This window comes from Meles meles, chromosome 3, assembly GCF_922984935.1.
Source record: "Meles meles chromosome 3, mMelMel3.1 paternal haplotype, whole genome shotgun sequence".
In the NCBI taxonomy this organism is placed as follows: domain Eukaryota; kingdom Metazoa; phylum Chordata; class Mammalia; order Carnivora; family Mustelidae; genus Meles; species Meles meles.
In genome coordinates, this window is record NC_060068.1 from 89,152,765 (window position 1) to 89,170,149 (window position 17,385).

The window sequence follows — 17,385 nt, forward strand, 5'->3', positions numbered from 1 at the left end:
TGTCTTTTGATTGGGGCATTTAGCCCACTTACATTCAGAGTAACTATTGAAAGACATGAATTTAGGGCCATCATATTGCCTGTAAGCAATATTAAGTAAGAAATTAAGAATTAAGTAATAAATATTGCTGTAAGCAATATTTCGCTGTTCCTTTCTGGTCTGTTACTTTTAGGCTCTCTCTTTGCTTAGAGGACCCCTTTCAATATTTCCTGTAGGGGTGGTTTGATCTTTACAAATTCTTTTAGTTTATGTTTTTCCTGGAAGCTTTTTATCTCTCCTTTATTTTCATTGATAGCCTAGCTGGATATAGTATTCTTGGCTGCTTGTTTTTCTCATTTAATGCTCTGAATATATCATGCCAGTTCTTTCTGGTCTGCCAGGTCTCTGTGGACAAGCCTGCTGCCAATCTAATATTTTTACCATTGTATGTTACAGACTTTTTGTCCTGGGCTGTCCTGGGCCAAAAGTATTTTCTCTGTCACTGAGACTTGTAAGTTTTACTATTAGATGACGGGGTGTGGAGCTATTTTTATTGATTTGAAGGGGGGTTCTCGGTGCCTCCTGGATTTTGATGCTTGCTCCCTTTGCCATATTAGGGAAATTCTCTACAATAATTCGCTCCAATATACCTTCTGCCACCTGTCTTTCTTCTTCTTCTGGAACCCCAATTATTCTCATATTGTTTCATCTTGTGGTATCACCATCTCTCGAATTCTCCCCTCGTGGTCCAGTAGCTGTTTGTCCCTCTTTTGCTCAGCTTCTTTATTTTCCGTCATTTGGTCTTCTATATCACTAATTCTCTCTTCTGCCTCATTTATCCTAGCAGTAAGAGCCTCCATTTTCAATTGCACCTCATTAATAGCTTTTTTGATTTCAGCTTGGTTAGATTTTAGTTCTTTTGTTTCTCCAGAAAGGGCTTTTATATCTCCAGACAGGGTTTCTCTAAATCTTCCATGCCTTTTTTGAGCCCAGCTAACAGTTTGAGAATCGTCATTCTGAACTCTAGATCTGACATATTACCAATGTCCATATTGAATAGACCCCTACTGCCTCTTGTTCTTTTTTTTGTGGTGAGTTTTTCCGCCTTGTCATTTTATCCATATAAGAATATATGAATGAGAGAATAAAATACTAAATGGGTGGCCAGGACCCCACTGATATGTACACTAACCAAATAAGAGGCCCCAAATCAGGGGGAGAAAAAAGGGGATAAAATGAAATTTTTTAAAAATTTTTATATTAAAAAAATGTATATATATGTATTAGACTGGTGAATAGAACAGAGCCCCCTACTTGATTTTGGGTATAGTTTGGTCCCTTAGAAGAAACTACCTCCCAAAATTTTAAAGAAAGAAAAACATATATATATATATATATATATATATATATATATACACACAAAAATGAGGCTAAACACGATGAAGGGATGGAATATGACTGTAAAGATGAAAATTTTAAAAATCGTAAAAAAGAATTTATTTGATAAGTTGGTTGGAAGAAGAAAGAAAAAGAACAGAGAAGTTGTTCAGTCTGGAGACTAGAACAAAACCCTGTGCTAGATTTAGGGTGTATTTTGATCTATTAGAAGAAATTGTATCCCAAAATTTTTTAGAAGAAAAAACCCCATATATACAAAAAATTAAAGTTAGATAAAATGAGGAATAAAATGTGACTATAATAATGAAGGTTTAAAAAGTTTTTTTTTAGAATGGTATTGTTAAGATAAACTAGTTAAAAAACATTAAAAGAGGAAAGAGGAAAAGTTTAAAAAAAATTAGAATAAGAAAAAATAAAATAAAAAATTTAATTAACTTTGCAAGACTAAAGAATCATGGGGAGAAATCCATGGATTCCATGCTTTGCTTTTCCCTCCTCTGGAATTCTGCTATTCTCCTTGATCTTGATCAAGGAGATCCTGATCTCCTTGAGCTTGGTCTTGGCTGGATGTTCTTGCTGATCTTCTGGGGGAGGGGGCTTTTGTAGTGATTCTCAGATGTCTTTGCCCAAGGCAGAATTGTGCTGCCTTTGCCAGGGGCTGGGCTAAGTAATGCTCAAGTTCACTCTCGGGAGATTTTGTTCTCTGAATGCTTTCTGTAGAGCTCTGGAGGTCGGGAATGAAAATGGTGGCCTCCCAATCTCTGGCCTGGGGAGCCGAGACTTCAGGGCCACACTCCTCAGTTCACCCTTGGAGAAAAGCAGTCAATCACTCCCGTCTCTCTGGTCTCCCGCCACGCTCTGAGCTCACCCAGCCTGTGACTAAGCATTTCTGTCTCTGGTACACAGCCCGTTTGGAGTCTCCAAACTCAGCAGATTCCTGCTGCTCTGCTCTTTGGCGAAGGGAGGTGGGTCTCCCTGGGTCTGCCACTTGTGGCGTCCCTGCTCAAAGAGCAGTGGTCTGAATGTGCCGCGGATCACAGTTTAAGGTAACCCCGAGCCAAGAGCTCACTCTTCGGCTCTGTCTCTGTAGCTGGCCTCCCTGCTCTGATACTTGGGGGTTTTGCTACACTCAGACACCCCCGATCCTTCTGTGTCACTGCAGGACCTGAGACCACACTGTCCCCACAAGGGCTCCACCCCCACTTAGCCTCTGGAGTGATGTGCCTCAGTGGAGAAGACTTCTAAAAGTTCCCATTTTGTGTTCAACTGCTTCACCACTCTCCGGGAGCAGGCCCCTCCCCCCGTGGTCTATCTTCCCTTCACTTCGGGTTCACTTCTCCGCACATCCTACCTTACAGAAAGTGGTTGATTTTCTGTTTCTAGAATTGCTGCTCTTCTTCTCTTCGGTCTCCTGTTGGGTTTGTAGGTGTTCGGAATGGTTTGATTACTATCTAGCTGAACTCCTGTGACCTGATGTCATCTCAGTCTGCTACTCCTCCGCCATCTTGATTCCTCCCTAGAACCCAGCTATTTTTGAGTAACCCAGACACTAAAGAGATTAGCGAAAATGTAATTAAACAACACTACGGTTTTTATTGAAATTCTTGTTTAGTAAGATATTTTTAAGTAAAATAGTTATTTATGTTCTCATTTTTAATTTTGATGATGATAAGTATCACTCCATTTAATATCATAAACAAAAGATCTTTGGGGTCTCTAATATCTTTAAGAATGTAAAAGATCCTCAGACCAAAAGTTTAAAAACTATTCTGAGCATACACTTACATACATGACCAGGGGATGTATTCAGGAATGCTCATAGCAGCATTGTCCATAATAGGAACCATCCTAAATTATCATCACAGAATGGATAATTAAATAATACTTTCACAATGGAAACCTGTAAATGAAAATTAATGACGTACAGTTAGACAGCTCAACAGAGATGACATTCTCTAAAGACATTGTTGAATGAAAGAACCAAGTTATAAAAGGATACAGTGTGATTTCAGTTCTATAGATTTGAAAAGCAGGCAAAATTAACATACATTGTTTGGAGGTGTTATAGGGAATGATTATCACAGAAGTCAGGATAATGGATCTCTCTTAGAGGAAAAAGAAGGACATGATTATGAAGGTGAACACAGGAAGCATATTTTTATTCTAAAGCATTTTACTTCTTAAATTTAGTAAGGATAACGTGGCTATTTCTTTATATTTATTTTTTAAAATGTTAATACATTTGATTCCTAAGTATGTATGATATAATAAAATGTATGATATAATATAAACTCACAGAACAAAATAACAAATAAAAATATCATTAGAAAGTATGATAAGAGAGTTAATTAGGCTCATTACAAATTCCATTTGTGTTGGATGCATTGCACAAAGAGTGTCAATACTCAAATAGTGTCAATAAGCCATTAAATTTTTATCTTATTTTTAAATGAAGCTGAGGTTTATCTTGTAGCAATTTTTAAAGAATGATTCATGAGACCTCTATTCCTTCAGTTCTTGTTCAAAATGATTTTTATACTCAGTTTGGCTGAGTCCAAGATTCTTGGTAGTCATTAGTCTGTGGTGAGGTGGTGCTAAATGTCACCATGGCGAAATCTGAGGGTAATCTGATTGTTTTACCATTATAGGCAATTTGTTCTTCTGCCCCAGTTGCCCAAAATATATCTTAATTTTGAAGTCCAATAAGGTAACTAAACTGTGGCTCTGTGTGAACTCATTCTGTGTCAGTTTTTCCTAAGACATTGAATAGTTCACTTTTAATTAGATTTTAGACATTTTTTTTTCCTCAAAGTTTTCTTGAAGTTTTAATAATCACTTTTATTTCTGTTTTAATATTTCGGCTCTTTTGGGGGGGCAACAATGATATATATGTTGGATTTCTTCATTTTAACCATTTTAACCTTTGTCATTTTTAATTTTGCTTGCTTTGTAACTCTTGTGAGAAATGCTTTTAGCAGTTATCTAATTTTATTTCTTGCTACTTCAGCATGACCTTTTTCCTGTGATAGTTTTATTTCCTCCCCCCATTTATTTCTTCAGATTGTTCATCTTTTCATCCCCTGTGTGGCCTTATCTTCCCTGATTGCTTGTATCTCTGCATTAAATTCTTGCTTTTATAAAATGATGACTTCGTTAAGTTTATTTGAATTAATGTGTCTAGTTTTTATCTTCCCTATACCAACATTTTTTTCTGCTCAGTGTCCTTCTGTGTTTTTCTGTTCTTATCATTTATTTATTTATTTATTCATTTAATATATTTGTAGATATACTTCTTGTTCCTTTTGATTCACATCTTTGAACGGGTTAGATTTTTCTGGATGAACTATTTTTAGAAGGTTTATGATTTGTAGGGGCAGAGCTATTTTCTCATCAGGAACTTATTAGTGATGTAGAGTAGTGTATGAGATTCATGTTCTTTAACACTGTATTCCTTTATAAAACTATTAGCAAAATAGAATCTTTTTCACCTTTCCTTACTGACAGATTACTTCCTGCAAATATGATTTGTGTGGCTCCAATATACATAAGGCCAGACTCCTCTCTGACAACTAGAACAAGGGTGTATATCCCAACAGTTTGCACCCTTACTCTAGTTGTTCACAAAAGGGTATTGTTGATTTTACCCCCTAGATTGTTGCACATGACATTGGAGAAATATGCTTTGCTTCTTTGTTATCCTCTCTCTGTGTATTGCTACATTAATCTTTGATTTTTCTGAATTCAGTCATCCTTCCACAGTCATTTCAATGTTGTGGGTTCTGGTTTTAGAGGTTTTCTACATTTCATTAAAAGCAGAATTTTTGTTTCTTTTTCTTATTTTCCTTACTGCTTTTAGGTGGTATCTTAGAGAAATCTTGACTTAACAGCGTAAAAATAAGATGTGTCCTTTAAACTTTTGAGATAGGAACAGAAATAATGAGACATCAGAAAGGAAATTTCTGGTCTTTTTCTTATATTTACTGGGAGATTTAGATGAAATCTTTAAAATTCAATTTACCTCCTGTAAAGAAAACAAAAGAAAAATCCTACTTTGTTTTAATAGAGATTATTGAGAATTTGAGCTTCAGCTTTAAAAAAAATTGTTTTTTAATTTTATTTATTTATTTGATAGAGAGAGCATAAGCAGAGGGAGCAGGAAAGAGAGAGCAGGGAGCCCAATGCAAAGCTCAATCCCAGGACCTTGTGATCCTGACCTAAGCCAAAGGCAGATATCCAACTGACTGAGCCACCCAGGCACCCCAGTTTTTAAAAAACTAATACTAATTTGAAGTAATTTGCTTTCAGAATTACTTAGCTTTTAATAATTGAGTATGTTATCCTCATCAACTACAGTCTTCTCTCTCATTGGATTTGAGATTTAATTTTACCCTACTTATAATCTAGTAAGTTGGCCTATGACTGTCAAATGGATGTTAGCAAAAGACATGAAATTCCTGGGTCAGAGACAAAGGATTTTATTACTTACAGCACAGTAAACAGCATAAGCATCAGCGTATTTATTTGGTTTCTTTGGGTCCCTAATCCTACAGGGGCAACACAATATGGTCTAGATGAATGCTTCATACACAGTGTGTTTGCATCATAACTGAGAAACATTGAGCTTGGGGAAATCTACCAATTTTAGAGCAAGTAGTAAGTAAACTTGTTTTTTGTCCAGGGGGAATGTTGCCTCATTTCTCAAAGTTATCCTGTGAAATGGCCTGGTTAAAGCATAAGGTTTGCAGACTTGGAATACCCAGCAATATGTGGAGAATCACAAGGGGCCCAAGGGAGACTGTTTCCCAATCTGTCAGTCTCTCTGCCTCTATCTCTCTCTAATCTCTGTTCATAAAACCCTCCTCAAAAGAAAATATTTACCTTTATGTGATCTGAACTGTTTTATTGAACTGTTTTATAAAACCAACCATGGAGGTGTTGTCTTGTTACCATTGTTCACTCAAGGGGGTGTGCCCCATGTCACCAAACTCTTTTATTCTTGCTCTCGTTCTTTTTTAAATTATCATTTGTGAAACTCAAGAGCAGAGAGTTGAGTTTATTTTACATTAATCAATCTATTCCTTTCTACCTATCTATCTGGCATTTATCAATGTATCCTTAGTTCTTAGTGCAACATCATTATCAGTCCCAGCAAGGGCCCTTCTTACTTAATATATGTGAACAATGTATTTGTTTCTATAATCCCATTTCCCACTCCACTTTTTTTTAAAATAATATGTATATTTGAACCCATATGTGTCCTTGTAAAATAGCACAGATTGTTTGTATATGTATGTATTTATTGTTTAATGAATACAAATTTTCAGTTTGAAATAATTCCAAGCTTACAGAAAAATTGATTAGAGGAAAGATTATCCATGTGCCCTTTACTCAGATTCAAATATCTTTCATATTTTGCAACATTTGCTTTATATCTCTCTTTCTGTATATGTATACTTATTTTTTCCTCAATTATTTGAGAGCAAGTTGTAGATATGTGCCTTATCCCTAAATATTTCAGTATTTGTAGAAAAATAATATCTTCTATAGCACAGTATAATTATTAAACTAGAAAATTTAACATTGATATACTACTATCAAATATGCAGTCTGTATTCAAATTTCAGTTGTCCCAGTGGTGTTTTTTGTACTCTCCCCCCCAATCTAGTTTCTATTGCATTTAGTTATTTTTATTTAGTCTTTAATCTGGAACAATTCCTTGGCCTTTCTTCGTTATCTGAGCATGTATGTAATTTTAGCTTATATACTGATATGATATAATACTATAGATCTTTTTCTTTCTTAATTTTTTCAGTGTTTTTAAGATCCAGCCCTATTTATATGTGGACATCTATCTTTTTTTGCTGCTTCCAATTTCTGCTTAGTATCCCATAATATACATATGCCAACATTTACTTATCCATTCCCCAGCAACAGACACCTAGATTATCTTTAACAACTTGCTGTCATAAATAACTCTGTCATGAATATCCTTATACATGTTCCCTTTGGGAATATTCCTGGGATACATATCCAAGAATTGAATTGTTGGGTCATAAAATATCTGCCTATTTAATTTGATGAAGACCTGCTGAATTGCTCTCCAGAACAGCTGACCTAACCATAGTACAACCATTGTGCACTAAGGTCCCAATTTCCCTATACCAGTTTCTTTATACCACTAAGCCAATACTTAGTTCTTTGTAACATTCTAATATTTGCCAGTAGGTGGTTTTAAAGTGGACTCTTGTTTATTCTTTCTGATCACTAAGGATTTTCACTTTTTACCAACTCTTCACTGAGATAGACTTTCCTCAGGAGGGAACCTATCTTTATTTTATTTTATTTAAAATTTTTTAAAATTTCCCACTCCCCATTACTCATTTTGCCCATACCCCTACCTCCCTGGCAACCATCACTTTGTTCTTTGTACTTACAGGTTTGATTCTGCTTTTTGTTTCTCTTAATTTGTTTTTTTAGATTCCACATATAAGTGAAATCATATGGTTTTTATCTTTCTTAGTCTGACTAATTTAGCATAATATCCTCTAGGTCCACCCATGTTGTCACAAGTGACACAATCTTAACCTTTTAAACGCAAAGGATAGAATTTCTAGAGCACTGTAAATATTAGCATGTTAAAAAAATTTATATACTTCTTTTAAATATATCAGTTGAATCTAAATGCTATAACAACTTGGTAACTTTCGGTATGCATTTAAAAAATATGTGAACAGGTTCTTGGGTTTTTTGTTTTGAAGATTTATTTATTTATTTGACAGAGAGAGAGAGATCACAAGTAGGCAGAGAGGCAGGCAGAGAGAGAGGGGAAAGCAGGTTCCCTGCTGAGCAGAGAGCCCAATGCAGGGCTTGATCCCAGGACCCTGAGATCATGACCTGAACTGAAGGCAGAGGCTTAGTCCACTGAGCCACCCAGGTGCCCCTGGGTTCTTGTTTTATAGTCAAAATTTACATCATTTTTGAACTCTTTTAACTCAATATATCTGCTTGTTCTTTCCCAACCAGAATACTATCCTGATGTACATTTCAGTATTTCTTAATATATTTTAAAAATATTTTTATACTTAAAAGTATTTTAATTACATCTTTATCACAAAAATGTATATAAATTGCAATTAATTCACAAAATTTCCTGCGGTAATAGAAGAAAAAATTTTCTCTGGATTATACATTCATTACATTACAACCATTGTTAGCCAATTATTGATCAGAGAAACATATGTATATATTATATTTTAATAAATAGTAAAATTTTATAGAAAATGTGCCTTTAGTTATATATTTTCAATTACTTATTTGTCTCTCTTGCTAGGATGAAATAGAATTTCAGCATAAGTTTGACTCTTTGAATTTGTTTTTATAGATTTGAATGCTGAGAAAATTTGTTCACATAAATAGATGAAAAGAGTTTACTGTAGAAATATCACTCAGTTCTTTGAACTCCTTTTGAATTATTTGTCATAACATAACCAATGGTGATCTAGGATCAAAAAATTTTTTAACAACCTGTCAACTGTTAATTTGCTTATATCCTCTTGTAAACTTGATGAAAATAAGAAACTACATATTATTCAATCATTAAAATCACTCTTTCTCAACACTGATACAAAATAGTTCTGACTGTCCCTCTTGCCACCCACATTTTTAGACCCCAGGACAATGAACTATTGTAAAATTATAGATGGGTAAAGGATAAGTTTTTCTTTTATAGGAGAAATAAGATATAAAAAGGAGAAACTTGGCTTTTTTTTTTTAGAAAAGAATACATAGGAAGTTGAAGAGCTTGAAAATAATTTTCTTTTAATAAGGACATTTTTTCCAAGATTTTATTTATTTGAGAGAGTGAGAGAATAAAAGAGAGAGAGAGCACGAGAGGAGAGAGGTCAGCAGGAGAAGCAGACTCCCGGCAGAGCAGGGAGCCTGATGTGGGACTCAATCCCGGGACTCCAGGATCATGACCTGAGCTGAGGGTAGTCGCTTAGCCAACTGAGCCACCCAGGTGCCCGACAATAATTTTCTTAAAGTCATCTGTGTCTGCCTATACCTATCTTCAAAAGATTCAGGAATATGTATAAGGCTGCTGCAAAAAAGAAATAATTTTTTTTCAAAGATTTTATTTATTTATTTGACAGAGAGAGATCACAAGTAGGCAGAGAGGCAGGCAGAGAGAGTGAGAGGGAAGCAGGCTCCCTTCAGAACAGAGAGCCGGTCGTGGGACACGATCCCAGGACCCTGAGATCATGACCTGAGCCGAAGGCAGCGGCTTAAACCACTGAGCCACCCAGGCGCCCCAAAAGAAATAATTTTTTAAGCTATTATTATTTGAAAAGAATCATAGTAGTATTCACAAGATAACATCAAACTTTGAGAGAAGTATAGAATATTGTTTGTTGAATTATAAATTTACATTATGGAACTTTTTAATGTAACGCTGCAGTTGATTGTTTTGACAGAATTCAGTCTTCTTCTATAAACTGTAAACTCCACCATCGTGCTTCTAGAATATCATTCAAAGAGACTGATTGCAGTGTGTTGATGTCAAACAAGAAGACTAAATACTCGTGTATTTAGTTTTTGGTTATTTTGGCGGGTTACTTAGTGTTTTAATTTAGGGCTCTGGATATACACTCTTTGGTATTTCTCTTCCTTTGCTTATGTTCGTTCCTCCATGTGAATTATTAGTTTCTTCTCCTTGCCCCACATATGATATGTCTTTATTATGGCTCTTTTATATTATATTTAATGGAGATCAGTTCATTCAGTTTCCTAAACATGTCTCAAATCTCATTCCATCTCTCTATCCAGTGCTCTATTCAGACCTACATCATTTCTCACTTGGTAATGATCTTCCATCTGCTTTCCCTGCCTGCATTCTCTTCCCACTCCAATGTCTCCACCATAGAATTACTATGATGACCTGTCTAAAATACAGATCAATTCCATATTCTCCTACTCTGAAACCTTAAGTTGCTCTTGCTCAGAAATCTTCAATGTCTCTGCACTGCCAAAATTAATATTTAAATACTTTCATTTATTGTAATTCTCTGTTCTCAACTATCTTTCCAGTTTTTTCTCTAGCAACTGTCCTCATCTATTTTATATTCTTGTCACACAAATTACTTATTTCCTTGGACACATATCATGGTATATTTATTAGGATGTTACAATGGATACATAACTTTACTTTTTCACTAATAGTGAGAGCTTTTAGCTATCTGTGGAGAAAGACTAAAATTTATTCTATTCATATCCTTAATAGAAAAAATTTATGGTTTATCATTGAGATATGTTTTTATATTATATTGATAATAGCATTAGGCATGGCTATAAGAAATGGGGGGAAATGGCAAAGACAACTTTGACTAATAAAGGGAAACTGAAGTAAAGAAAAACTCTAAATCATAATCCTTAATTATATTAAGATTTTTCAAAAGGTGTTTTGAAAGCACACATATACATACAAACACAAATTCCATATGTCTTGAATTCTCCTTCACTATATTAATAAGAAAAATGATTTTGCATTTGACCTTTAACTTAGAACTCAGTGGATTATAACTATCTTTTCATAATTCTCTTTTAGATTCAGCATAGTGAGGTAACATGAACTCTAGGATGTTAAAAGGCAGGTTCTACTAACACTTACTAACTGTATGATCTTTAATAGGTCATTTGTTTTTGCTAAATCTCAGTTTTTCGTACCTATAAAGTGAGAATCAATATATATTCCTTATCTGTTCAAGGAAAGATCATATCATGTAAGTTAACATTTTTGGAAGTAAATGATTGGTTAAAGAGATTTAAAAATAAGTTGTATCAGAGAATTATTCAGTGTCTCCTTAACTTGAATCCTGTATTTCCTTAGAGGATATTGATAGAAGGTATATGTTGATAAGGCTAACAAATGATGAAATAAGAAAATAAGGATATATTGGGGGTTCATTTTTAAAATTTTTTTAATATTTCTTTCTTTTATGTTTTTTTATGTTTCTTCCTTGTTAAAACAGTTTTGGTATGAACCATGATGGAATTGGAAATTCTTGTGGGACGAAAGGTCATGAAGCAGCAAAACTTATGGCAGCTCACATTACTGCAAATACCAATCCTTTTTCCTGGTCTGCCTGCAGTCGAGACTATATCACCAGCTTTCTAGAGTAAGTATTCTCTTGAGAGTGATGATGAATTGCTCCAGAAGTAAGCCATTGGTAGAAGCCTAATATGTAGTGGTTCAAACTGCATAATGAGTAACTTTTATAGGGTGATATTTCAGGCTGTTCCCAAAATACTTTAATATATCGTTGTGGCAAATTTTTTCCTTCATGCTCAAACAGAAATTGGTAGATTAAAGAAACTGGAGCAAGGCAGTAAGTGGGGTTGGTGATGTGAGTGTCAGAAATGTTCAATAAATGGGAAACAATGTCAGAAAGAACTTAGATTTACACAGTTTAATAGAGCATAGGCCAAACTTTAATTCAGTGATTATATATTTCATTTTGTTATTGAAAAAAATTGTTTTTTTTTAAATTTATTTATTTTTTTCAGCATAACAGTATTCATTGTTTTTGCACAACACCCAGTGCTCCATGCAATAAGTGCCCTCCCTATTACCCATCACCTGTTCCCCCAACCTCTCACCCCTGACCCTTCAAAACCCTCAGGTTGTTTTTCAAAAAATTCTTTTTTTTTTTTTTAAGGAATGCTAGAGTATCTAACAGTAACAAACAACAACAACAAAAAAACAAACACACAGTAAATGAAAATGAAAATTTGTCTTTGAATATTTATTATGTGACTCATCTTTTCTGCAGTTTGAGAAATTCTTTGCTGATCTTTTAATGTATAATCTAAAAGTCTGGTTACTTAAACATGAAATAAATAAATTAGCTGAGGTATAACTATGTTATAAAAGCAGATATTCTTTCACATCTCACCTGCATAGGACTTTAGGTTTGGACTTTAGAAACTCATAGACTTAGGTCTCACTTTCTAACCATGTGACCATGGGAATGTTACTTAACTTTTCATAGACTTCAGTGACCTCACTTGTTAAATGAGTTAGGTAATAATATATACATCTTCAGGTTGTTTTATATATATATATATATATTATATATATTATATATATAATATATATATAAATATGAAATTATGTACAATGTTATAATGTATATGAAACACAGTAGACAAACATTAAATGGTAAATATTATTTTAAATAATATAGAGACTTTAAGCCTTATTGCTCTATCATTACTTTCAACTGTTTTGTGCCATTGTTTTCTTGGGGAGGAGAAAGTAAATACTCTGTGAAAAAGTGAATCATAGAAAAACCACACATGAACTACAGAAATTCTTTTTAAAAACTGTATTCTAAGTTCACATTTATATGACTAGGGCCTAAAACTTTAAAAATTCAGATAAGTTATATAAGGTAATATTATTTATTAAAATTTTGGTTCATATCTGCTATTAGCTGAAACTTCTGAAAACTTAAAATTATGTATTTTTAAAAACCCAAACAAGAGATTTTAAATTACTTAGCACAATGGTTTCATCAGTCAGAGATCAAAAGATAAATGTTTAAAATGGCTTTTTTTAATTTATTAATGTAATAATGAAATAGAAGGAATTGGAAATTCATATCAGACAGTAGTTCCTCAGAATAATTATGTTATAACATAAAAATTTTTTTAATGTTAGCAATAGGTAATTATAACACTGTACTTGCCTAGTGCCAAAGCTGGGTTGAAGGCTGTAAAAATAGACCACAGAAAATTTGTTTGACATCTTTTGGTGGTTTTTAACACAAAGCACTAGCATTATCATTTTCCAAGATGTTTTTAATGAGATCATATTACCTAAATTTTAAACATTGTTGAAGATCTTTTTTCCCCAGAAATCAAGCCAGATCTGGAATTTCTCCTTTGACTTGGCTCATGTTTTTATAATGGAATCTTAGTGTCTATCACCAAAAAGACAAACTGTATAATATGCTGAGTATTCTTGTGCATTTTTGAAGCCTTCTCTTCTCATTTTTTTTTTGTTTGTTGGTTGGTTTTTGGTTTTTTTCCCAAGTACCAATTTTCTTTCTGCCCTATCCTGTTTATTTTGCACAGCCTATTTGCTAGGACCATCTTTGTATATCTAATACAAGGACCAGTTTTGAGGTCTTGCCAGACCCTGCCTTGATAAACTATATTAAGGTTGTTAAAATACTTGGAAAGGTAATCCCTAAATTACTAGTAAAGTATTGTTAAGAAATAACCACAGATTTGGTGGGAGATATAAAATTATTACTGGTTGCAAAAAAGTGTTCCATTGAATAAATTAAAAGAATTAATCCCAAAAGCATTCTTTAAACCTTATTGCCTCTTTGCATTTTGTATGTAAGCATGATTAGTGTTGACAGGGTTCTAAAGGACTTATTTGTCCTGTATTTTATAAAAACATTTCTGTTTTGCATCCTCATGGGAATGCTCACACAGTTAAAACCATTAGTAAAAGATAGCTGTGAAAAACAATGGGTAGAGATTTGGGGAAAGTTGGCTTTTTCCCCCTTTTTAATAATAAACTAAACAACTCTGATTATAATCTGACCAAGCAATAAGGTTTTTTAAACACAGGGCCCTTTAAACAGGTCAGTTCACTGGAGCACAAAGACATAATAGTAACTTTCTTGAATTTCTTTGTTCCTTTTTATTAATGCAGTTGGCTTAATTGCTTTAACAGCTATGTGTGATATTTTTAAAAATCCAATGATATTTTGATCAGGGATTGAGGTTACATTTATGTTTTATAGTTGGCTCAAAAAGACTATAACATTTTATTTTAGTTTCTTTTCTCAAGAAAAAGAAATCTTGAAAGATGAATTGTTTAGGAATTGCAGCCCAGCCAACAAAATGCATACCTTTCTTTACTTAGTTACTGTAAAGGCTCAAGATGATGGTAGATTCTAACAATGAGCTTTATATGATTTATAGAGATTCACTATTCACTACGTTCAACTGAAAACAATTCCATGGCCTTTAAATGCCAATAGAGTAAAGTCTCTTGTGTCTTTTGAAACACTAGGTGCTATTGATCAATCAGGAGATGGTGTTTACCAACTCCCAATATTTTTTTTCAGATTTCTTAAACTCGGTGATTCAATAAGTGGTTCATGAATCGCCCAGAAGCCGTCCTGATTAAATAATAAAGAACCCATTTCCGTTAAAATGGACGTGTTATGCCAGCTTCTGATGTTTTCGACGACGGCTTTGCAGGTAGTGTCCTTCCTATCTGCCTGCGGGACTTATTTACTTATTTATTTAGAAAATAGAGAAAGATGAACCTGGTATTATGGCTCACACTCATTGATGACTATGGGCTAATTTACCAGGCAGTGGAAGGCAGCCAGAAGTAGTTTAGGCCAGTTTTTCATACATTTTCCACCACTTAGTGGTAGTACAGAGTAATTTCATATAGTTTTCAAAAATTACAGAGCCTCTGTGAATCAACTCTTGCTCTATTTAAATTAAAGTCTGTTAAATTGTTTGAACTGTCAGAGATCCATAGCAAAATTTCCTACAGCTCCAAATTAAATACAGACTAGCCATTTTCACAGAAAGGATGGAAGCTGAATAAAAGAAAGGCAGTATTATGGTAGAAGGTGAACTAGAAAGGAAGAGCTACAAGGAAAGTGATATAAGATGAACAGGATGACTAAGACATTCACATTTCCTCTATAGTAATTACCTTTGAAGGTCAGTATCAATAATCTTAAAATGGAAATCAATTTCATAGATGGGACCCTCTTTTTATATGGAGCCTAAGAAACAGCAAAACCGGTTTCTCCTCCTTCCATTTATCAGGCATGTTTTGGGGACTTCACCCTAACCCATTAAAATCTTTGATAAGTCATAATTACATATGGAGAAGAGGGGCATAACCAAGTAAATCATTAGCGGTACAGTGTTTGTTGGAAACCTCAAATTCAGTTCTGTTCAAGCATCCCAGTCATATAGAGGGCAAGAGAGAAAGGTCTGACTTAAAGTTACTCATTTTAGAAGGTAGTTATTGTTTGTTTTGTGAAGACTGTTAAAGCAGTTTACAATAACATAGTACGTAAAACTTGCCATAGATAATACAGTCTAATTAATTTTTGTTTAATTTAGGTGTATGAGCACAATTTTGTGGTAAAAAATAGGAGTCGTCATTAAATGTTAACTTTTTGTTGTTGTTAAAAGACTGTTAAGATAGGTATAGGGTTATATAGAAAAATTTATTTTTTAGATTGACCCACTGTGTTGTAGGTTGAAGGTCTATACTTTACAGTATAATTGTTTAAGTAAAAAATAAATCTAAAATTGCAATTAGGAGAATGTGCTCATATGTTCTGGAAACAAAGCCAAGGATGCATAGGGATCTGTACATTTTAGCTGAAGATTCAACTCTGGCTTATGATCCCATTTCAAGACTTATTTTCAAACTATGTAAATGAGACTTCTCTAAGTTAGAGGTAGAATACATGAAATATGATTTTGCTATCATGCTGCAAAGATTTCTGAAAATGTAAATATACTTTGATTTACTAAGAATTTCAATCTAGGAAAAAAACATGTTCTCAAGCTAATACACATTTTTTCTGTCTTGTCTTAGATGCATAAATAAAAGTAGAGTCTATTATCATCTTTATTGCTGTAGGTATTAATAAATATTGAGCTTTTAGTAGTGAAATGTATTCTGCTAGAGAAGTAGAGTTCTACTTTTTATGTATATGGTTTTCTCGAGACAAGTATATCGCTGCTTAATAACAATAACATAATAGTATCTCATAGGTGGAAACTTACAGTGCTCTTCATTTAATTTATTAACGAGTTAGGTTTCTGTTTTCTGAGTGGAAAAATTTGCATATGACCAAAGCACAGATCATCTATGCTTAAAAGTGACATTTGATGAGAAAATTCAAGAGGTTTTATATATAACACCATTACTATTATTATTTTGAAAAGAGTAGCATAAATAACAGTAGATTTAGCATCATAAGAATTGTATGGTTATCATAATTAGCTAGAACCCTGAATTTAATAACAATTACTCATATCTCCATTTTATTAAATAGATGCAATTACAAAATATAAGAAAATAACCCATCTAGTATTGTTGAGATAGGAAAAAGCATTTGTATCAGAAGACCTGTACAAAAATGTTCATATTAACATACTTTGCAATTTTCAGAAATTAGGAATAATACAAGTGTTTGTTAATAGAAGAATGGATAAATAAATGTGCCATACTCTTAAATGGAATATTAAAGAACAATATTAATGAACAGGCTACAGCTATCTATATCAACAAGAATGTTTCTCACATTTACAATATTAAACCAAAGAATATAGTCACAAAAGAAAACCTACATTATGACTCCTTTTTCCAGAAATAAACAGATTAATAATTTGAGAGATGAATAATTACCCAAAAAAGCATGGAAATAATTATATTAAAAGTCAGAATATTAGTTACTTTTGGAGAGAGTGAAGGGTGTGATTAGGGTTGAGGTTTTTGGAATTTTCTAAGAGGACAGAAAAAAAAAAAACCACTTCTAGGGTTAAAAATACATCTCTCAGATCCATGTCCTCTACCTTCTATACTTATATCTCTGGTATTTCATAATGGCAGTTGATGACTCGGAGGCATAAAAATATCCAGAATTATTATTTTCTAAGAGTTAATTAAAATAATTGTGATCTAGATATTTAATTTACTTGAAAGGATCAGGAAAGCAGCAAATTTTAATAATATTATGCAAAAAATATTTTTGTCATTTAACCTCCAGTTAATTAAAATATAAAAACTCCCCCACCCCCAAATAGTTTAATCCAGGTTTTACTATATATATCCAATATGGTTAGTAGAAGAAAAATATATTGTTCATTTTCTACCCAAAATGTAGGAACAATTTAAATCAATCTTGGAGATATCCCTGCCCTTGTTTTCCCAGAGCCGATAATCGG

General features: G+C 33.4%; 1 protein-coding gene across 5 annotated transcripts in view; it reads left to right on the forward strand.

Moving 5' to 3' along the window:
* The window catches only part of ADAMTS6 (ADAM metallopeptidase with thrombospondin type 1 motif 6), a 315,702-nt gene that overhangs the window by 173,367 nt on the left and 124,950 nt on the right, over nucleotides 1-17,385 (forward strand). For all 5 annotated transcript variants that reach the window (XR_006817804.1, XM_046000877.1, XM_046000876.1 and 2 more), the window contains exon 10: nucleotides 11,403-11,549. Coding sequence is in view for 4 of the 5 variants with exons in the window: in XM_046000877.1 (XP_045856833.1) it covers nucleotides 11,403-11,549 (147 nt within the window). In the remaining variant the exon portion in view is untranslated. The remainder of the gene's footprint in view (nucleotides 1-11,402; nucleotides 11,550-17,385) is intronic.